The 23,240-nt window shown below is 40.6% G+C and overlaps 1 protein-coding gene across 2 annotated transcripts in view; it reads left to right on the forward strand.

Annotated features, from left to right (window-relative positions):
* LOC140209502 (uncharacterized) overlaps window positions 1-23,240 on the forward strand; it is a 109,498-nt gene that overhangs the window by 60,014 nt on the left and 26,244 nt on the right. For both annotated transcript variants that reach the window (XM_072277745.1, XM_072277746.1), the window contains exons 4-9: window positions 1,163-1,272; window positions 6,852-7,077; window positions 10,716-10,823; window positions 13,194-13,234; window positions 17,884-17,962; window positions 18,637-18,774. In XM_072277745.1, coding sequence (XP_072133846.1) covers window positions 1,163-1,272; window positions 6,852-7,077; window positions 10,716-10,823; window positions 13,194-13,234; window positions 17,884-17,962; window positions 18,637-18,774 — 702 coding nt within the window. The remainder of the gene's footprint in view (window positions 1-1,162; window positions 1,273-6,851; window positions 7,078-10,715; window positions 10,824-13,193; window positions 13,235-17,883; window positions 17,963-18,636; window positions 18,775-23,240) is intronic.

Raw genomic sequence — 23,240 nt, forward strand, 5'->3', positions numbered from 1 at the left:
GGAAATGTTTTGTAAGATAGAAAACCTCTGTGAGTTTTAAATATATTTTAAGAATCATATCTAAATTTAAATGTGCATCACTAAAAATAATTGAACTGTGTTTAAACTACGTTGTTAACTGAAGTATCTGCTCCATGGTGGGGATGGGGAGGAGGGACCTGCCACTCAAATAGTAGGTATTAGCAGCTAAACTCACCATGGAGGACATAGCCTTTAAAGAGTTAGTGGCTACAGTATAACCTCCCTTTCGTGAGGGTAGCCATAGCTATCTGTATTGGATGGGGCTTAAGATCTTCATGTGAGTTTAGAGCATTGCAGTCAGCAAACCTAATACCAGTACACCATCTTTTATGAAAATCCATCTTGGTCCACAATACTTCAGGCTGTAGTGCTGTTCTCATTTCAATTGATGTCTTATTAGTGTGTCAAGTTGGAGCCTATTTATCGATAAATAGCAAATAGCATAATAACACACTCAAAACGCTGGAGGGACTCAGCAAGTCAGAGAGGATCTCTGGAGAGGAATAAGGACCTGATGTAGGATATTGGCCCGAAAAGTTGACCATCTATTCATTTCCATAGATGCCGCCTGACCTGCTGAGTTCCTCCAGCACTTTGTGCATGTTACTCTGGATTCCCAGCACCTGCAGACTCTCTTGTTTTTATTATTTTAGAATAGTTATGGAAATGTCTTTTTAATAATACAAGTCCACCCAATGTCACACTTTATGCATATAGAACACTGTCAAAGTGATCAGTGAACGTGCCATTATTTTTACTGATCGCTAAATGCGTGTTCTCTTCCCACTGTTCACACTGATGTTGAATTGCTTATCAACAAGAAACTGTGAGTTCTCAATCCCTGTTATTAGTCAGCATCTTTAGTTTGTAGATTGTAAGGCGTGACAAAGGTGAGCAAGATTCCTACATGAAGTAGGGACCCAGTGAATTTGGGCATTTCCTGGGCCACCGTGATGGAGTCCTTATCAGCTAGTCAGAAATTGAGAGCAATATCATTGAAAACTTTACCAGTGTTTATTTGTCAACTTTACTTAATGGGCATTGAGATATAATGGATTCCTGTAGCAACAGCTTTTATCAGATGATTAAAAATATTCAGTATTCTCTTTAGTCAGTCAATATATTTCTTACTTCTGAGCAGGAAAAGGAGACCAACAATGGAGCAGCCAGCATGCAGAATAATTCTAATATAGACAATACTGGCCATCAATCACCTCTCAGTCCTTTGCATACTACACGGGCCTTTATCAGGTAAGAATGCCTTTTCAATATAAATTATGCAGTGCTTTTTTTTCCCTCCTAATTTTATACTGCAGGCCTCCTATCATTTGCATCTGAATGGAAAAAATAAGATCCTTTGACTTCAATGAGAAAACTCTCATCCATTTCTTTAAAGATCAAAATATCCAAAATGACTTATTTTAATGTAATTCATCATATTAAATAAAAAATGATTCATGCCTATAAACCTCCCCTGAACAGTTTACAGGTACATCATATAAAGCATAAAAGTCAGTTTCATCAGTGTTGTCTGGAAATGTAATTGCTTGATGCTTTATTTTTTTTAAAAAATGAAGGTTTTTTTTTAATTCTCCAAGACTAAAGCAGAATTATAAACACTTCTGGTTTGTTTTGGGCACTTCCTGTTGTGACCCACGAGTCAATTTCTTCTGCAAAGGCGCACTGGATGATGCCATTCCTCATGCATTCCTTCTTTGAAACAGAACATGGAATGTGTGCGAGATGGAGGGTGTGAGAGAGTAGCAGCCAAATGGGGGAAGTTGTAGTCGTGTTCATCAATGGGTCCTCCCAGGATGACGTCACCTGACTGATGCAATGTAGGTTGGGATATCTGAAAGCAAATAAAATACATACTTGAATCCTTAGAGAAGAGCCCTATAAAATCACAAACCACATTGCAACACTCCAATGTCCTTCAGACAGATTCCCACATTCCCACCCAATAACAACCCACATTCCAAACTCCTTACTGCTGATACTCCAGACCTTCTCCATTTCTCTCTCTGCTCTCCCCCTTTGTACAACATTGACAGTATAATTCTTGACATTCACTCCTACCCACTGCATTGTGGTTGAGACTCTGTATATGCCTGCTATTCCCTGCAATACCAGTGCCCCAGTACCCCTGATCCCTCTGTTGTGATAGATGGAGACCAATGCTAGATCTAGATGGCCCTTATTCAGTACTAGCAGACATTCAGAGGAACCCTGGTGGAGGGACCTTCCTGAACTAGATAGCACAAGTAGCTTAGCTGTTAGTGCACCACTTTACACTGCCAGTGATGTCTGACAGAGGTTCATTTCCTGCTGCTGCCTGCATGGCATTTGTACATTCTCCCAATGACCATATGGGTATCCTCCCACGTGACAACGATGTACGGTTAGCGTCAATGAGTTGTGGGCATGTTACTGTTAGCGCTGGAAGCACAGCCCAGCACAATCTTTACTGATTCGATTTCATTTGACACAAGCGAAGTATTTCACTGTATGTTTTGAAATACATGTGATAAATAAAAGTTAATCTTTTTTGAACAATCCTTTGAAAACAAATATAACAGTTGGAGATTAAATCTAATTTCAAAGTTTGCAGTTGATGAGTTCACTCCAATAATGGGTCATAGACAAATGATTTCTTAGAATTACATATTTACAATGCAAGCATATCTTAATTCTTAAGACAACTCTGAACACTTAACCGCAATTTTTGGGAGAGGATGGTACATATAATCTATAAGTTTTGAGTACAAAGTCCCCAGGAAGCTAACTATCCTCCTTTATCACAATGTTATACGGTATTGTTTTTTGGATACACAAACACCCTTACTGTAAATATAATTACGACAATGTTTGATTGTGCAAAGTGACAAGGAGTAGCCAGTGTGGAACCTCCCTTGCTCTCACTTTGGGGTTTTTGATTTGAGACAACCTAACCTACAGTTTGTATGTTTGGCGAGTGCATATGAGAATGTTTTAGGGGTCGTGTCAGTTTACAAATCATCCGTACTATCCTTCCCTTTCCCCTACATATATGGGCCAATAGTCTGCACCCTTCACAAAAAACAATGATTATTCATGCTGACGTGGTAATTTCAAAGACCATTACTACCTATAGCTTGCCATTGAAAGCAGTTGAAGGCTGCCTCTTGTTCCCTGATTATGGCTGCTATCCTCTAATGACCCCCCTATCTAATGCAATCAAAGCTGCACCATCTCTAATTCATGTCCATTCCCATCCACCATAACCTCGTAACATAAATGGACTGTCCCATTTCCTCACCGCAGACCAGTGCCAGAGAATGCCAAATCTACTCCCCATCTCCAAAACCCCACCACATGACCAGCACCAGATGGTCCGCCGAACGCTTCGCCACATCCACGTACCACTGGCAATCTCTCCTGTCCTTGCCCTATGGTTTATTTCTCCTCCACCCACACTCCCTTCTCCATCCCTGTCAGCACACAAGTCATACCTGCATCACACCCATATTTCTTCTCTGCAATCACATCTACCCCAATGGAGCAAGGAGGTGCTTTGACACCTAAGCATGCCAAAGATGAATGGCAGAAAATCCCCAGTCATTACATGAAATTACCAACGACAGGTTAAATGGTGGGATTGGGTGGGACATACATGTGTGAACAGCCTGTGTATTACACACGGCCTGAGGTAGTCATTACAACATAGTCTTCACACCCTTCTAGGCAATCAGAATATGGGTCAGTACAGACCAAGCACAGGCCCTTTGACCCACAGTGTGAATATCAAACACAATTATGTAACAACGATCAATAGATTAGCATTCCACAGGAGTCCACATTGTTGGATTGATGTACAATGTTGAATAGTCGCTAGGGTTTTCCACCTGATGGTGTTTATCTTTAAAACTGCCTTAAGGAGTTTTGTCTCAACCAGTGGAACTGTGCACGGTGGCTTGACCCTTTACCAATGGACAGCACTTTCTACGCACAGTGTCACTGGTATAAAACAGCTGTATCTCATGTTCTTCACCTTACCACTACTTTAGTAGTAGAGGACTGTAATTCTGTACTTTATCTCCTTAAATTCTTACCTCACCCTGCTGTCTATAAAATGTATGGTAATGCTGTACAACACAAAGCTTTGGTTTAAATTATATATTTATTTATTTAGCGAGCACGATAACAAGATTTTAGCAAAAAAATTCAGAATTGGTTTCATTGTACATCATTTAAAAATTGTTAAGGCATCACATTCCTCACTGTTGCTCTGTCAAAACCATTAACCTGTAGTTTATCCAGCACAAAGCTGTAAGTCACTCATTTTTGGGGCCCAAGTTGGACATTGCATTTTGATTTAATACCAAACTGAGCATCAACAAAAAAAGAATTACTTAACTGGCACAGCTTTCTTTTTTTTTTAAATTGCTGTTGTGGGTTTAAGTGAAATTAAATCTGGTGTTACATGCAGTTCCCAACTTGTGAGATTCCATCCATGTTTTCATTAACTGAGTGCACAACCAAAGTAATTGATAACAACCGTTTGGTCTTATTTCTTTATATGAAAATCTGCATACCATTTTCCTTTTTTACAGCAGTTTCCCATGCAATCACATGAGATGCAACACCTGTCCTTTTACATCTTCCCTTCCCATGATTCAGAGATTCGAGCAAAAGTATTTGTTCTGTGTACTCCCTCCGCCCTTGACTCATTCTTGTTACCTGTTTTGCAGATTCTTAATCCCTTCACGGCAACTCTTCTAGCTGAGGGTGTACTCTGCTCAGTCGTCATAACATGTCCTCCTTTACAGAGGAGAAACCAAATGCAGATAGGGTGATTGCTTTGTGGACCATCAGTATTCAGTCCGCAGGAATAGCCTTGGGGTTGAGGATGCCTGTCACTGTAATTACCATCTCACTCCCACGCTGCCTGATCCCTTTCACCGTTACAATGAGGCACACTGGAAACTGCAGAAGTGACAATTTCATCTCACTCTCATGATGAAGGTTACATCTATGGTCTCCTTTACTGTTACAATGAGACACAATGGAAACAAAGCTTTTCTGTGTGTGCACATCGCAGCCTGAAGGATTGAATAACTAATTCATGAACTGTAGAAGACTCTTCCTTTATGTTGCCTTGGAACCTCTGCTTGCCATCATTTTAGCTCATTATTTCTCTTTTTTTTTCTTTTGTTTGTTTTGTCCAGCCTCAGGCTATGTCTTAACATTAGCAAAGACAGCCTTTCACAAAGATCCTACGCCCTGTCCGCCAGAGAAAGCAGGATCTCCCAGTGGCCACACATTTTAATTCCATGTCCCATTCCCATTCTGATATGTCTATCCACAGCCTCCTCTACTGTCAAGATGAAGTCACACTCAGGTTGGAGGAACAACACCTTATATTCTGTCTGGGTCACCTCCAACCTGATGGCATGAACATTGATCTCTCTAACTTCCGTTAATGGCCTTCCTCCCCTTCTTAACCCATCCCTTATTTATTTTTATTCCTCTGGGCTCCACTACCCCTTTCTTTCTCCCTAGGCCTCCCATCCCATGATCTTCTCCCTTCTCCAGCTCTGTATCCCTTTTGCCAATCAATTTTCCAGCTCTTAGCTTCATCCCTCACCCTCCTGTCTTCTCTTATCATTTCGGATCTCCCCCTCCCCCTCCCATTTTCAAATCTCTTACTATCTCTTCTTTCAGTTAGTCCTGACGAAGGGTCTTGACCCGAAACGTCGACTGTACTTCTTCCTATAGATGTTGCCTGGCCTGCTGCATTCCACCAGCATTTTGTGTGTGTTGCTTGAATTTCCGGCATCTGCAGATTTTCTCGTGTTTCACAAAGACGTCTATTCTGATTTTAACCACCTCTCATTTCTTATCAATTACATTCTTTTTGTTCTATCACTTCCCCTCTCCACCTTCTAACTCATTTCTCTCTTTCCCCCCTGTCCTTGTGAAGGCCCAAGACCAGAAACATTAACTGTTCCTCTTTCCACAAATGCTCTGATCTGCAGAGAGTATTTGCTGTCCATGAAAAAGTCCATGGAAATGGAATGATTACGTGCAGAAAATATATTGTATTGACAGGTCTGGAAGAATGAATCATGACTGTCCTGTGGAAACCATTAGCCCACTGTCCTGACAGTAGATCAAATACTTCAAAAGAAGCACAGTATTCTATTTTCCCACTTGACTTACGCATTCGGAAAATATCTTAAATATTTTAATTCAGTATTTAATTCAAGATGTAAACTTTCCATTATTCAAGACATTTACAAAGACAGGTGTTTAAAAAGAGCTCAAAGGATCACTGGGGACCCGAGTCACCCCAACCACAATCTACTCCAGCTGCTACCATCTGGGAAATGGTACCGCAGCATAAAAGCCAGGACCAACAGGCTCCGGGACAGTTTCTTTCACCAGGCCATTAGACTGATTAATTCACACTGATACAATTGTATATCTATGCCATATTGACTGTCCTGTTGTACATACTATTTATTACAAATTACTATAAAAGGCACATTGCACATTTAGACAGCGACGTAACATAAATATTTTTATTCCTCATGTATGTGAAGAACGCAAGTAATAAAGTGTATTCAATCCAATTTAATTTAGGCTTCCTTTCCCCATTCACTATCAATGTGGAACTCCATCTTGTGGTCACTTTAAGAATGGCTGAAGCTTCTCCCTGTCTGTGATGGACAAGGTGTCGGAGTGGATTTTCCTGGGGAAAAGCATAGCAATAGCCAGTGCTATGAAGCGTTACTCTCTGCTAATCTTGCTTTGTAATTAAAATGTTTTCTTCAATTGCCCACACACAGTTTAGGAAAGGCCAAAGGAGAAAAAAGCCCAACAAAGCTGAAAAAGCAGCCCAGCCTGGAAAGTGATGCATGCCCTCGGGTAGAGTGTAACAGTACAAAGGCTGAAAGTGATTGCCACAAATCTCAGACAAAGTCAACAAACATTAAAGGAAAAGAAGGAGAAGGACATGCGAAATTGCAGGAAGATGCATTCAATCAAGAAACCAAGAGTAATGCAAGGCCACAGGTATGACAACAAAGTAGTACCCTTCTGCACAATCACGAACAAAGAGATTCTGCAGATGCTGCATCAGAGAAGCACACACAAAATGTTGGAGGTCAGGTGGCATCTATGGAAATGAATAAAAAGTCCACATCAATGGGGTGTTGAATACTGACCTTGGGATTTGTGTTTTGTCAGTGACCACAAGTTTCCCTCTGTATCCCCAAAACATCAGGGTTTTATAGGTTATAGGCTGCTGTAAATTGCCTGTAATGTCCAGGTGAGTAGCAGAATCTGGAGGGAGCTGAAGGGAGCTTGGTGAAAATAAACTAAAGGTTCATCAGAGTGAAAGTAGGAGACTTTTTAGAGGTATATAAAATCACAAGTGTCATAGATATGGTGAATGAACTCAGTCTTATACACAAAGATTGGGTATCAAGAAATGGATCCAGAAGTCTAAGGTGAGGGGAAAGATTAAAGGGGTGGTTGGGGGCAACTTTTTTTAATCTACAAGAAGGGTGGTAGCTATATGTGGAATCAGCCCCCAAAGGAAGTAGTGGAGGCAGGTACAGGAACAACTTTTAGAGGACATTTGGTCAGGTGCATAGGTTGGAAAGGTTTCGAAGTTTATGGGTCAAATCCTGGCAAATGGGACCATTTTGGATAGAGCATGGTCCATTCGGGCCAAAGGACCTTTTCCCATGCTCTTTGACTCTAAAGGCAGGCTCTTTGAATTTTTGACTTTTCAATGTCCAGACGTGATCTATTTCTTCATTTAGACATGTGCCCAAGGCTCCACTCCCATCAGAAACAGAACTAATTTTATTTTGTCAATTCTTAAATACAAATTCTACTAACTAAGAACTGTACTGAATGGCAGTGGACTTTGTGTAGAGACAGGGGAGCAGAGTGGCACATTTCAGGCCAACATGTTAGCATAATGGTTAATGGAATTGCATTCCAGCCCACCAGCGATCATTAATTGGGGTTCAGTTCTTGCCGTTGTCTGTAAAGAGTTTGTATGTTCTGCTGAAGACTTTGTATGTTTCCTTTGGGTTCTCCACTTTCCTTTCATACAAACAAACAACAAAGGTTCATTTATTATCAGAATATACAACTCTGAAATTCTTCTTCTCCAGATAGCCACAAAACCAAGAAATAAAAGAACAGTAGCATAATCTTCAAACCTCAAATCACTCCTCCTTGCACAAAAAAATGAACAAAAATGGAACAGGCATATCAACCCCCAAATCCCCCCCCCGTCCCCACACAAAAAATGAGAGAGATTGAGCAAAAAAGACAGAATATAAAAAACTATGAGACTGAAAAAATAGTCCACAGTCCAAGCCCAGATTGAAAACACAGAAAACCTGGGTAACATTCTCCAGGCACAGCAGCAGCCCTTTCCCTCTCTGGTAGCAGAGCGATCCTCCAGTGATCAAAAGGCAGTCTCCCCTCTCCTGCAGCAGAGCCATCACCACTTGCGATCAAAAAGCAGGCAGCCAGCGCTCACTTTTGGCATTCATCTCTCTTTTTTCAATCTCCCTCGTCACTTTAATCAGCAAACAATAGAAGGTTTAATTGGCGAAATGGAGTCAAACATCAGCTCGTGTCCCATCCCGCAGCCTTATCACCACTAGTTTCACGCATGCTCTGCACCTGGAATCCTCTTGGCCTGCAAATTACAGGTTCCAATAGTTCCACAATCACGTTCAAGACGAAATACAAATGTAAAAAAAAATAAAAGATGTTGACCGAAGATGTCAACTGAAGGAGCGTTGTACACAGCCACCATCTTGACCAACATATTCCAAAGATGTGCAGTACTGTGCAAAAGTCATAGGTTCATGTAAAAAAAATCTGTAAAGCAAAGATGCTTTCAAAAATAAAGAAATAAAACATTTCTAAATATCAAATTATTTACTATAAAGAGCATTAAACAATAAAAATCAAAATCAAATCAACTTGTTGTGACTACCCTTTGTCTTTTAAGCTGCTTCAATTATCTTAAGTACATTGTCAAGCAGTCTTATAAGAAAACCTCCTGGTAGGTTTTACCAAGCATCTTGGAGAACTTGCCACAGTTCTTCTCCAGTCTTTGTCATGGTTCCGTTTGGCTGTTCCCCTTTAATGCTCCTTTCTCCCTGATTATGCCCTAATTTCAGTCATTAGATTTCCATTTGCTGCTAGTTTAATTAATTACAGTACACCTGGTTTTCATCGGAGACTGTGAATTAAGTACGATGGTGTCACTATCACAGGTTGCCAGTTTGTTGGTCTATTCTCGTGTGATACTTCATTCTCTTGTCCAATTAGAACTGTTAGTTCTAAGTTTAGTTCCAAGTTCAGCACTAGTTTCAAGATAGTCCCTGTAAATCCCAAACAACAGGAATTCTGCAGATGCTGGAAATTCAAGCAACACACATCAAAGTTGCTGGTGAATGCAGCAGGACAGGCAGCATCTCTAGGAAGAGGTGTAGTCGACGTTCCAGGCCGAGACCCTTTGTCAGGACTAACGTCGACTGCACCTCTTCCTAGAGATGCTGCCTGGCCTGCTGCGTTCACCAGCAACTTTGATGTGTGTTCTCTGTAAATCCCGTCTCCTTGTCAAGATTCCTCCAGTTTGCTGTTCTACGTTCACGTCTACGCCAGCATTCCCAACTCAGTCGATGTGCCGGTGTCCTGAACTTGGGTTCTCCTCAGTCTTTGGCTGTCTAGCATGCCTCTGTCCCTCCAGGTAATCCCAGAAAGCCTCGATGGAGTGGCACATTAGCATCACACTTAGCACAATGGTTTACAGTACAGATGACTGGGGTTCAATTTCCTCCGCTACCTGTTCTCCCCATGACCGCATGGGTTTTCTTCTGTTGCTACAGTTTTCTTCCACAATCCAAAGACTTACAAGGTTAATTGGTCATTGTAAATTGTCAGTGATTAGGCTAGGATTAAACCAGGAATTGTTGGGCAACAAGGGTCAAAGGTCTGGAAAGGCCTATTCTGCAGTGCAACTCAATAAATAAAAAAAAAATAACAAATGATATTGAGATCAGGGCTCTGTGGAGGTCATAGCATTCAGAACCATATAACAAATCCAGGGTACCCAAGGCTTTTGCACAGTGCTGTATGGTTAGGGCTAGTGAGTTGTGGGCCTGCTATACTGGTGCCTGAAGAGTAGTGATACTTGCAGGCTGTCATTGATGGATGCAAAAAAACAATACATTTCACAGACACAAGAAATTCTGCAGATGCTGGTAAAACAAAGCAACGCACAGAAAATGCTGGAGGAACTCAGCAGGCCAGGCAGCATCTGTGGAAAAGAGAAAACAGTCAATGATTCTGGTTGACTGTTTAGTCTTTTCCATAGATGCTGCCTGGCCTGTTGAGTTCCTCTACCATTTGTGTGTGTGTGTGTGTTGAGATGCGTTTCACTCTACATGTGACAAATATCAACTCTTTCCACTCTCTTTCTCTTCTATCCAAGTCAACAATTTATTGGAAGGCGACTATTGACACAGAGCACGGAGCTAGTTCAGCCTCTTCTGGTTCTTGCTAAATTGAATTACATTATTTTCACTTGGGACGTGCCTAGCTGCAATAGGATGATTTATTGAATAAATAGGAAAGAACATGATAATTTAAATAGTTGTTAAATATCATTTCAGGATGAGAAATCGAGAGTACAACAGGAGAAAAAGGAAAATATCCCTGATTGTTCCAGCACAAACAGCAGCCCTTTCCGTCGTTTCTCTCCGAGAGCTGCATCATTCAGAGTGAGTGTGATTTACACTGATGCTTTTATAGTGATATGATCAGCTAGGATTTCATGCTACTGATTACAGCTTTGTTAAAGTCCTGCTTCCCTGATTCCATAATCTCAAAAAATTTCTTACATGAGTGGAATAAATCTATCATCATAGTTATTTAATCTGCCATAAATAAACGTAAGAAGATCAAGGACCTATTGTAAAAGGTTTATGTTTTTGAAGTATATCAACAAAGCAAAGCAATTAAAATTTAAGGCATTGTACACATTTGGTCAATAAATCTAATATTAGGAAATAAGGCGCATTACAGTAGTCACTGTAATGCTAAGCGTTGGAAAATATGTATTAAATGTTTGTTCTTTTTATGATTTAACAGTAAGAGATAATTTAGTGTAGTTCGGAGTTCAAAGTAAAGTTTACTATCAGAGTACACACATGTCACCACATACAACCCTGAGACTTTTTTTCTGTGGATATACTGAGCAAATCTATAGAATGGTAACAGTAAACAGAATCAATGAACAACAAACTGTGCCAATGCAAATGTAAATACTTAGCAACAGATAACGAGAGCATGAAATAATAAGATAAAGAGTCCTTAAAGTGAGATCTTTAGTTGTGGGAACACCAGAAATAGAATAATCATATAACCATATAACAACTACAGCACGGAAACAGGCCATCTCGGCCCTTCTAGTCCGTGCCGAACTCTTATTCTCACCTAGTCCCACCGACCTGCACCCAGCCCATAACCTTCCATTCCTTTCCTGTCCATGTATCTATCCAATGTAACTTTAAATGACAACATCGAACCTGCCTCAACCACTTCTGCTGGAAGCTCGTTCCACACAGCTACCACTCTCTGAGTAAAGAAGTTCCCCCTCATGTTACCCCTAAACTTTTGTCCTTTAACTCTCAACTCATGTCCTCTTGTTTGAATCTCCCCCACTCTCAATGGAAAAAGCCTATCCACGTCAACTCTATCAATCCCCCTCATAATTTTAAACACCTCTATCAAGTCCCCCCTCAACCTTCTACGCTCCAAAGAATAAAGACCTAACTTGTTCAACCTTTCTCTGTAATTTAGGAGATGAAACCCAGGCAACATTTTAGTAAACCTCCTCTGTACTCTCAATTTTATTGACATCTTCCCTATAATTCGGCGACCAGAACTGTACACAATACTCCAAATTTGGCCATACCAATGCCTTATATAATTTCAACATTACATCCCAACTCCCATACTCAATGCTCTGATTAATAAAGGCCAGGTTACCAAAAGCTTTCTTCACCACCCTATCCACATGAGATTCTACCTTCAAGGAACTATGCACCATTATTCCTAGATCCCTCTGTTCTACAGCATTCTTCAATGCCCTACCATTTACCATGTATGTCCTATTTTGATTAGTCCTACCAAAATGTAGCACCTCACATTTTTCAGCATTAAACTCCATCTGCCATCTTTCAGCCCACTCTTCTAACTGTCCTAAATCTCTCCGCAAGCTTTGAAAACCTACTTCATTATCCACAGCACCACCTATCTTAGTATCATCTGCATATTTACTAATCCAATTTACCACCCCATCATCCAGATCATTAATATATATGACAAACAACATTGGACCCCATCCTGTATTCCTGGGGATTTATGACTAATTTTGACAAGAAATGCAGAGAATCAATTTCTTTAATGAATTCAAAGTGTTACAGAGCGTTACAGAAAAAAATATTACATAGGTTCTTAAAAGCAAGAGGTATGCATTGTCAGTTCTTGCTTCCAATTTCCTTCATGTAGTCATCTGTTCTTTCTCTGTCTATTGGCCATGGTGTATCTCCCATCTTCAGATGAGCTGATGATGTCTTGTAGCCCTTCTTTTATCCTCAGGAGAGTAGCTCTTCGCCATTGAGTGTCATGGATTGTCTTGGATGAAAGTGATTAGCTTATGGGCATCTTTTGCTCATCCATATGCTACTGATGACTCAGTGAGGAGACTTCTTTGAGGTGATTTCTGCATCTGATCTTAAAAGTGCATCAGAATTAACACTTGCTTTGTCATGACTTACTTGTGACACGTCTGCAGTTTCCCAAATGTTTACTTTGACCTTCTTCCCTCGTATCTTGCACAGGCATCACCAATTAAAACAGGTATCATCAGTCTCAAGCTTATCATATATTGATAACATTTCCTATCATGCTTTGTGATTTGCAGCTTACCAAAATGACTAAAAGTGATACCAAATTCAGATTTAAATACATTGTTTATTAATCTAACACATTTGATTCTGTCATACTGCTGGTCAAAATGAGAGGAGAAGAGAATGGGGGAAAATCATATAGAAAGTGTATAATTGATGCATTGATTTTTTTTTTAGGTAACAAATCCCGAGGTGAAAAGCCAATCATTGCAAAGAAGGTTAGTAATTTAGATATTTTTATTTGTATTCTGTCATGGAATGGGAACTCCGCCACAAAACGTGCATTTAATGCCAATCACTAACTGCTTCCGTGAAGTTGCAGGTCAGTAGCCTTCTTGGACAAGAGAGTCCCTATGGTAACTGTATGCTCATGGTGTCCTTGAATAAGGAATTCCAGGATTTTGTTTCAACAACTTATTTTCAATTCAATTCAGTGGTGTTTGATGTGGAGGGATTCTGCTGGCAGTAGTCTTCTTAGGTGCTTGGTTGCTCTTGTCTTGCCATAAGATAGAAATAAAGGATTCGGGTGACACTTAGGATGAAGCTGTAAAATTTAATTTGGAGATACAGGAAGGAAACAGGTCCTTTACGGCTCAATGAGCCTGCTCTGACCATTTGCACCTACATGACCAATTAACCTACTAACCCGTACGTTTTTGGAAAGTGGGAGGAAACCAGAGCACCGGTTGGAAACCTACCCAGTCAAGAGGAGAATGTTAAGTTCCTTACTGACAGTGGCAGGAATTGACCTTGGGTTGCTGACTCTGTGATGGCATTATGCTAGCCATTCACTACTGTGCTGCCCTAAATATCTCCTGAAGGACACAGACCGATACTGGTGGAGGGCTTGACTGTTCACTGAGGTAGACTGTTTGCCAATCAAGTAGCAAAAAGGGCTGCAGGAACTTAATAGGTCAGGCAGCAACTATGGAGGGAAATGTTTCAGGTAGAGATCCTTCATCTGGAATAGTGATCTGTTAACAAAGTATTTTGTCATAAGCACAAGAGATTCTGCAGATGCTGGGAATCCAAAATAACACATAAAACATGCTGGAGGAACTCAGCAGGTCAGGCAGCATCTATAGAAAGGAATAAAGAGTCGATCTTTCAGGCAGAGACCCATTTGCCAGAACTCATAAATCTGATGAAGTATTTCATCAGATGGGGTAATAAAGCAGATTTCTTTATCTTGGACTGGGTTGACTGTTGGAGCTTAGTGTGTACTTCACGACAAAACTCCTCCAGGCAAGTTCAGGGTTGCGATCAGAATTTGACATACCTTGTAAATGACAGAAAGGCTTTAATGAGTAAGTAGATGAGTCACTTATCACAAAATACCCAACTACTGACCTCCTTTATTAGTCTGATGTTTCACATTACAGGGCTTGGTGATATTATTAGATGATACTACTATTAAAGGCCAATGTTTTTCTTTCTTCAACATTGATGCTACCCTCACCCGTAACTCGACCATTTCCCAGATATCCACACTCACCCATTCCCCTGCAGCTTTAATGGGGATGGAGTTCCTCTACCAACCCATCAGTCTCCACTTCCAACACATCAATCTCTGCAACTTCTGTCATCCTCAACAGGATTCTACCACCAAACATATCTTTCCCTTCCATCCCACTCTCCACTTATTCAGGGATCCCTCGCTCTGTGATTCCCTTGTCAATTCGACCCTCCCTGCTAATGTCCCTCCTGCCACATATCCCTACAAATGAGAGAAATGCTACATGTGCCCACTCACCTCTTTCCTCACCTCGATCCTCCATTCCACTCTCCCCACTAAACTCTTTCCTGGCACACACCCCAGCAAGTAAGAGAAATGCTACAACTGCCCATTCCCGCGCCTCCATTCATGGCCCCAAACAGTCCTTTCAATGTTCAAAGAGAATTTATTATCAAAGTATACATATGTCACCTTCTACAACCCTGCGATCCCTTTTCTTGCAGGCAATAAAAAGGCCACACCCATCAGGACGGAAAAACAACCAATGTGGAAAGAAACAACAAACTGTACAATTACAAAAAGAAAGAGAGAAAAATAAATAATAATGATAAATGAATTAGCAATAAGTGTTGAGAACACAGGATGAAAACTTCTTGAAAGTGCACCCAGTTCAGTGGGAAAAGTACAGTGATAGGGTGTGTGAAATTATCAGGTTCAAGAGCCTGATGGTTGAAGAGTAATACCTGTTCCTGAAACTGGTGGTGTGAGTCCTGAGGCTTCTGTAGCTTCTTCCTGATGGCCGCTGTGGTAAAACTGCATGTCCTGGGTGTGGTGGTGGTCCCTGGCGATGGATGCTGCTTTCCTGTGACAACGCTCCATGTAGATGTGCTCAATGGTAGGGACGGCTTTACCTGTGATGTACTGGGTTGTATCCACTACTTTTTATAGGATTTTCCATTCAAAAGGCATTGGTGTTTCCATACCAGACCATGGTGCAATCAGTCAATATACTCTCCACCACACATCAATAGAAGTTTGTCACCATTTTAGATGACATGCTGAATCCACACAAACTTCTAAGAAATTAGAGGCACTGCCATGCTTTCTTTATAATGGCACTTATTGTTGTACCCAGAACAGAAACTCGCAAGAGATAACAAAGAATTTAAAGTTGCTGATCCTCTCCACCTCTGATTTCCCCAATGAGGACTGGCTCATGGACCTACGGTTTCCTCCTTCTGAAGTCAATAATCAGCTCTTTGGTCCTGCTGACACTCAGTGAGAAGTTGTTGTGGCACCACTCAGCCAGGTTTTCAATCTTCATCTTATACGCGAATTTATCATTACATTTGATTCAACCAATGACAGTGGTGTCATCAGCAAAGTTAAATGTGGCATTGGAGCTGATGTTAGCCACATAGTCAGAAGTGTAAAGCGAGTAGAGAAGGGACTAAGCACTCACCCTTATGGTGCTCCTGTGCTAATGGAGATTGTGGAGGATGTTGTTGCCAATCTGAAATGATTGGAATCTGCAAGTGAGGAAATTAAAGATCCAGTTGCACAGGGAGGTATTGAGGGCAAGGACCTGAAGCTTATTTAGTTTTGAGGGGATGATAGTATTGAATGTTGAGCTGTAGTCAATGGAGATCATTGCTATCTATGCATATTCGAGCGTCCAGATGTTCCAAGATTGATTGAAGAGCCAATGAAATGGCATCTGCAGTTGACCCGCTGTGATGGTAGACAATTTGGAGTGGATGTAAGTCACTTCTCAGGCAGGAGTTCATTAGTGTCATCACCAACTTGTCAAAGCACTGCATCCCAGTGAATGTAAGTGCTTCTGGATGATAGTCATTGAGGAAGTTCTTCTTAGGCACCGGTATAATTTAAGCCTGCTTGAAGCAGGCTGATAAAGTAAAAGGTTAAAGATATCAGGTGAGGCCACAATTCACCTGTGAATCTATTGGGGTTGTCTATTGTATCCAGTGCTCCCGATGCGGCCTCTTCTACATTGGTCGACCCGATATAAACTGGGGTCACTTTGTTGAGAACCTCCATTCCATCTGCCAGAAGTGGAATTTCCCAACAACCAATCATTTTAATTCCTATCCCAATTCCCATTCCAATATGTTGGGCCATATGACCATAAGACATTGGAGCAGAATTAGGCTATTTGAACCATCAAGTCTGCTCTCCTATTCCAACATGGCTGATTTTTTTATCCCTCTCAATCACACTCTTCTATAGACCATAAGGCAGTCCATGGCCTCCTCTTCTGCCATGATGAGACCACTCTTACGTGGTCGAGCAACATTTCATATTCTGTCTAGGTAGCCTCCAACCTGATAGTATGAACATTGATTCATCTTTCTGGTATTTTTTCCCCACTCCCCCTTACCTTTTCTTCTATTCTCCACTGTGGCCTCTGACCTCTGCTGCCTATCATTTTCCCCAGTGCCCCTTATCCTTCCCTTTCTTCCATGGCCCACTCTCTTCTCCCATTAGATTCCTTCTTCTCTGGCCCTTGACCTTTTCCACCCACCTGGCTTCACCTATTACCTTCCATCTTCTCCTTCCCCTCCCCCCCCACCTTTTTATTCTCACATCTGTCCCCTTCCTTTCCAGTCCTGATGAAGCGTCTCAGCCTGAAATGTCCACTGTTTATTCATTTCCATAGATGCTATCTGACCTACTGAGTTTCTCCAGCATTTTGTGTATGTTGCTCTGGATTTCCAGCATCTGCAGAATCTTGTGTGTTTAAAACTTAAAGTACACTTGTTGGTGATTACATCTTATGCCTTTGCTGCATTCAAGTGTATCTTGCTGGTGGTGTTTGACATGGAAGAGTAACGATTCTGAGGGAGCTGCTGAAAGAAGTTGGATGCCAGCCCATCTGTATTCGTAGATTCACTCCAATGCAATTGACTCTCAAATGGTCCTCTTTATTGATCCCACAATTGTGCTGATCCATGGTAGTAATGTAATGCAAGAATACATTCAGAAAGAACATTTGGCATTGGTTCTCTATTTGGTCATGGTACAGACTGTCAACTGGCTCTGCATAAGTTCCTTATGAAAGTCAAAGAACTAACTAAAAGGGAAGGTATATCAGAACAGAAGCATGCAACATTAAAGAAAGATCATATGCACAGATTCGTGCCTTTCAGACTCCTGAATCATCATTCTTGGTTACTTCCTGAATAAATGCCAGGTTAGTTTCAACTAAGATGTATGTTCTGTGGTAGACAATCAAGAGCATGTCTCTGTGGTATTCTCACCATGTGTTCCACACTCCAAGATGTCTCATGGCATCAGGTCGTACCACGTGGGAATTATATTAATGAATTATAATTGGCTCTTTATGCTTACTAATGAATGGGTGTTAATTTAGTGACTGATCTCTCTGAACAGTGCCAGTTTAAGGATTCCAGCCCGATCTTCACCAGGAAAAATTGATGGCATACTTGAGAAGTATGCAAAGGCAATTGAGGTGAGCAATTGAGCAATCTGTGTAGTCGGATAAATTGCATAACATGTGTGAGAATATGGTACCTGCTGCTGGCATTGTTTTGTGGAACATCGAAGACCAACTTTTGTTTTTCACTACATGTCATTTTCCTTTGGGTTCACAGAAATACTGCCTCACGAGCAGAATGTGTCCAACAGTGTGTAGTGAATACCAGGAAGGCAGTTCTGTGATTTTGTTTACTCTTAATATAATCACAAGCCTCCACCAGTGAGCCCCTCCCTGCGTTGGTCTTCCAGCCCAGCTAGACTCAATCCACTCCTGACTTGGACCATTTGGCTCAAACCACGTCCCCCGCTATTAATTTGTGTAATAGTCCATTCTTCTCCAATTCCTGTTAGCAGACCCTTAGCAAACCCCTCAATTAATCTCCAGACCAACCTCTACACTTCCAAGGACAGGGCCTGAAGTTGTCCCAATAATCTTAAACCTACAAGCACCTTTCTGATCTGCAACCCTCCCCTCTTAAATTGGGCCACAGATTTTTCCTACCAGGAAGTCTTCAGATAAAATGCTATCATCATATACCAACAGTTCAGTATGTGTAAAAGTTGATACTAGATTTCTAGTCAGGAATGTTCCATGTTGCATTTAAAATATAAGGCATGTTAATGGATTTCATTTAATATTTCATACAGAGAAGTGACAGCGTCAAATCAAAGTCATCCCCTTCAGATTACCTGTCCTGGCCACTGGAAGGTGTTGCAAGCAAGCGCTGTGTGTTTGAAAAAGAAGACACGCAAAATAGCAGTTCTCGATTTCTAATGACCAGAAAGGTACAGTGCGAATTTTGTGAGTTAAGGTTTACATGGAATGACTCATGTTTACACACTATGTACAGTAGGAATGGCTATTGTAGCACTGAAAATGCAATGAATTGACACAGAATTACTAATTACCTCGAAGTAGATACAATTGCATATTAAATATGCTTGAATATAAGCATCCTATTTCTCTTTCACACTAGGAAACAGCATAGGGCGAAGCAGACTATGAGAGGGAAAGAAAAGTTAGCAAGCAATATTTTGGACTTCCAGCCATGTTTCTTTTTAGGATTCTTCCACTAAGCTTTGTTGTAACCCTGCAACTGCTCAGAAATAGTCTACCTCCTACAGTCACCATCAGTAAAATTATCAAGTAATAGTACGAACTTTCAGTCTCAAAAGTGAACTGGGCTAATTTATGGAATTGATTCTATTTCCCTTTGAGGTTTTGACCCTTTTAGTCTGTGTGTAATATTTATGAACTGGTGCTTGAAATGTTTTTAACATAATTAAACATCCAAAACTACTCAATAGAAAATGGCACTTTCCTCAATAGAAAAAGTGTTATGAGCAAACTGAAGATATTAGAACTGAGTAAAGATTTAGTCAGAATTTGTCTTCAGGATTTTAAAGATTGAGCATTAACATGAAAAAGCCATTCATTCACTCAGACCTACACTGATACTCATTTTGATTGTAGTTTATCGATATCTTGTCTGTTTTTCCTATCTTTTCCTAATGAAACTTGATAGCTTCTAAAATATCTAACATTTATCCACCTCAGTTTTCAAGGCTTTTTTTGTGCCATTGTTCAGTGCATGTCAAGGGAGGAGGCTACAAAGGTTTATCAGCTTTTACGTCAATATAGTGCTTCCAAGATGCACAACACTACATTTAAGATTATATTCCCTTGCCCTTGAGCTTTTCATCAAAAAGTAGTTGCTTCTCCATGTCTAACCCCTTAAAATGTTAACATTTTAATTACCTCAATCAGGACATCTAGCACCCTCTACTGAAGAAAATACAGGCCAAGTCAAAGAACCCTTTGCTAGAATCTAACCATTCACTTGCTGACAGCATTCTGATGAGTGTATGTTGAAGTCCAATACCACATGTCCGTCTTTTGGTAATAGTGTCCAAATGGAGTACAGAGTTATTCCAGATGGGATTTGATTAAGGCTGGATATAATTGAAGCTTATTCCTCTCTCTCCCCCAGTATGATCCCAATTCTTACCTTCTCTTATAGTTCTGTTTCTTATGCCTGAATTCTGTCTGTCATATCTCCTTTATTAGTCAATGTCCCTTTTCAATCCTTTGTTCCAATCCAGACCATTTGTTTCTCTACACGCAGCGCCAGTCAGACATGTTGCAGGGCTAGAAGAGGAATTCAGAGGTTATGGAAGTATTGAACATCAGAAATTACTGTGAAATCACAGCACTGAAACTTGCCATTCAGTCAAACAAATTGATGACATATAATGCTTTCTGGAATTTTATTTTATCCAACCTAGTAATACTATTCACTTCAATTATATGTACTTATTTAGAATGTGAAACATTCATTTAAATTTATGTATCATTGCATTTGTGGAATAAGCGACCCAGATGGAGCAGTAAAACCTTAATAAAGTCTGCATAATAAAAAGGGAATAGGTTAACATAGTCTGTGAATAAGTTGATATATTTATGGTTGTTTTTGCAGATCACACACCTGCCTGCCTCATGCTTCTTGCAAGTTACTTAACACGTATTATTGTTTTGGGAAATATGACTGCCTTAATTGGCTTTCCACTTGATTGGGCTGCCACTTGATAACAAGCCATTTGGGGGAGAGTTGTAAAGTTTGTTTAGGTAACAAGCTGTATTGTAGTTGGCAGGTCACATGTGTGGGGTGAAATCAGGTCCAGATGTAAAATGCATTTGGGGCATTTGCTCATAGCATTGACTACTTATGCTCAATTTTAAAAAAAACCCAAAATGATTGTAGCTCATGGGATAGCTGGCGTAATAAGCTTTCATGTAGGAAACAGAGATGTTGAGGGCACCTTCACAAGCATACCAAGAGGACCTGACATTTCAGCCTATTACATGGAGTGTGAAGGTGACAGCATTGATTTACAATTGGATTTTGGTTTGATGCTGTCAAAGAAATCGAAGACTTGCAATTCTCTCTTATTGTTTGTGTGCAATTGGGAAATCCACGACCACGAAACTGGCAATTACACACTCTTGAGGAGTTCTCACAGTTTGAGTTGTAAGCCAGGGACTTCCAATGGTATTTAAGAAGTCTCCTACATTGGGGGTGACCTACACTTTCAATGATTTTTGTAAGGTCTATTTCTACATACATGACAAAAAGGAACTTTGCAGGTAAGGCCATTTGGTACTGCAAACATAAAAGAGTACAGGACCTGAGCAGACCCTTCTGCCCTCCATGTCAGCACCATTTATGATTCTAGTCCAAATAAACCCATCTGCCCTCTCATGACCTGTATCCCTCTATTCCCTGCATTTCATGTTTCCGTATAAATACCTCTTAAATATTGCTTTGTTTCTGCTTTTATCACTTACCCTGGCAGAATGTTCTAGACACTCTATGTGGGGAAAAAAAACAAACTTGTCTTGCACATTTCTGTAGTGCCAGTACACCGATGGGCTTGATGATGCACGGAGAGATTGTTTAGCTTGTGGAATCTTACATAGAGCATTCAAAAAGGGCTCCAAACTGAAGCACAACTCACATTTAAAAGAGCAGTTGAAATCACTGTATCAGTGGAAACGGCAGCCATAGAAGCAATTGAGTTGCAGTCAGGAATTAATGTGAGCATGAACAAAATTTCAACATCTAAGCAGAAACCTGCTTGGTTGAACAAATTGTGTTACCATTGTGACAGGGGCTCACATACAGCAGGCCAATGCAAACTTAAAGGTGAAACTTGCAGAAAATGCAATAAAGTTGGACATATACTAAGAGCATGTTTGCCAGACATAAATTACTGCATAGGGAAGAGGAAAAAGATAGAAGTCAAGTTGCAGTTTCAATAAGAACATTAATCTGCATGCTGAGGATGAAAAATCTGATAATGATAAGATATATTTTGTGAAAACTAACAGGAGACAAGCAATATGGCTTACACCAGAAGTGAAAATCTAATTAATTAAAAAGGAATTTGACACTGACTTGGTTGTTTTAGTCATTCCACAAAATAAGTGTGAACGTCATTTCAAAGATGCCTGCAGAGATCCAACTAAGAAGTTAAACTGGAGAAAGGATAACTCTTGTGAGAATGACATTCTTAATAGTGAAATGACCAACAAGCCACATTGAGCTTGCATGTGTCAAAATCAGGAGGACCAGCATTGTGGAGCAATGATTGGCTGAGACAATTATAAATTCATTGGAAGTCCATCTACCAATTACATGCCATATCTCCTGCAAAAGAGTACACTGAAACCAAATTAAGAAAGGTACAAGATAGTGCCTCAGTGATGTTCAAGAATGGCACTGGAAAACTCAAACATATCAAAGGTAGTGTTAATTGAAAGTGTTACACCCAAGTTGGGTGGATCCCATGGGCAACATAAGTGGACCCAGTCGCCAAGAAAGATGGGTCCGTCAGCATCTGTGGTGACTTTAAGGTCACCATAAACCCAGTGAAAGTAGATCAATATCTTCTGCCCAGGACAAAGGATATCTTTGTAAACCATTCTGGGGAGACTTAGTTGAAGCTTACAGATGGAGTTGAAAGAAGAGTAAAAGTGTTTCTCACCATAAATACTCACAAAGGGCTTTATCGCTATAATACGCTTATTGTTGGAATAGCATCTACACCTGCACTCTGGGAAAAAGCTATGGACCGGGTGCTGCAAGGCTGCCTGGGCACTCACTGTTACCTAGATGACATGATTGTTGCCAGCAAGGCTGACAAGGAACATCTCCAAAATCTCAATATAGTGTTAAAAATATTAGAAGGCTATATGGCCAGAGAATGACGCACCATGTGTGAATTCTTTAAACCAAGTATCACTTGCTTGGTCACACCATTGACGCACAAGGTTGACACAAGTGTGCTGAGAAAGTCAAGCAGTTGTGGATGCCCCGAGACCAAAGGATGTGTCACAGTTGTGGTCTTTTTTTAGGATTTGTCAATTACTATAGCAGGTTCCTGCCAAACCTGGCTACTGTGCTCCACCCCTTGAACTCATCACTACAGATCAGGAAGAAATGGCAATGGAAGTGGTTTTCCAAAAGGCAAATGAAATGGTGATATCAGACACTGTACTCACACAGTATAATCCATACAGTCCAGTGAATCTTGCCTATGACAGCTCACCTTATGTTATTGGTGTAGACATGTCATATTAGATCAAGAAATGAAAAGGTTACCATCCAGAAATGAAAGGGTTACCGTACGAGGAATGTCTGGCAGCTCTTGGATTGTATTCCCTTGAGTTCAGGAAAATGAAGGGGGATCAC

This window comes from Mobula birostris, chromosome 14 (genome assembly GCF_030028105.1).
Source record: "Mobula birostris isolate sMobBir1 chromosome 14, sMobBir1.hap1, whole genome shotgun sequence".
NCBI lineage: Eukaryota > Metazoa > Chordata > Chondrichthyes > Myliobatiformes > Myliobatidae > Mobula > Mobula birostris.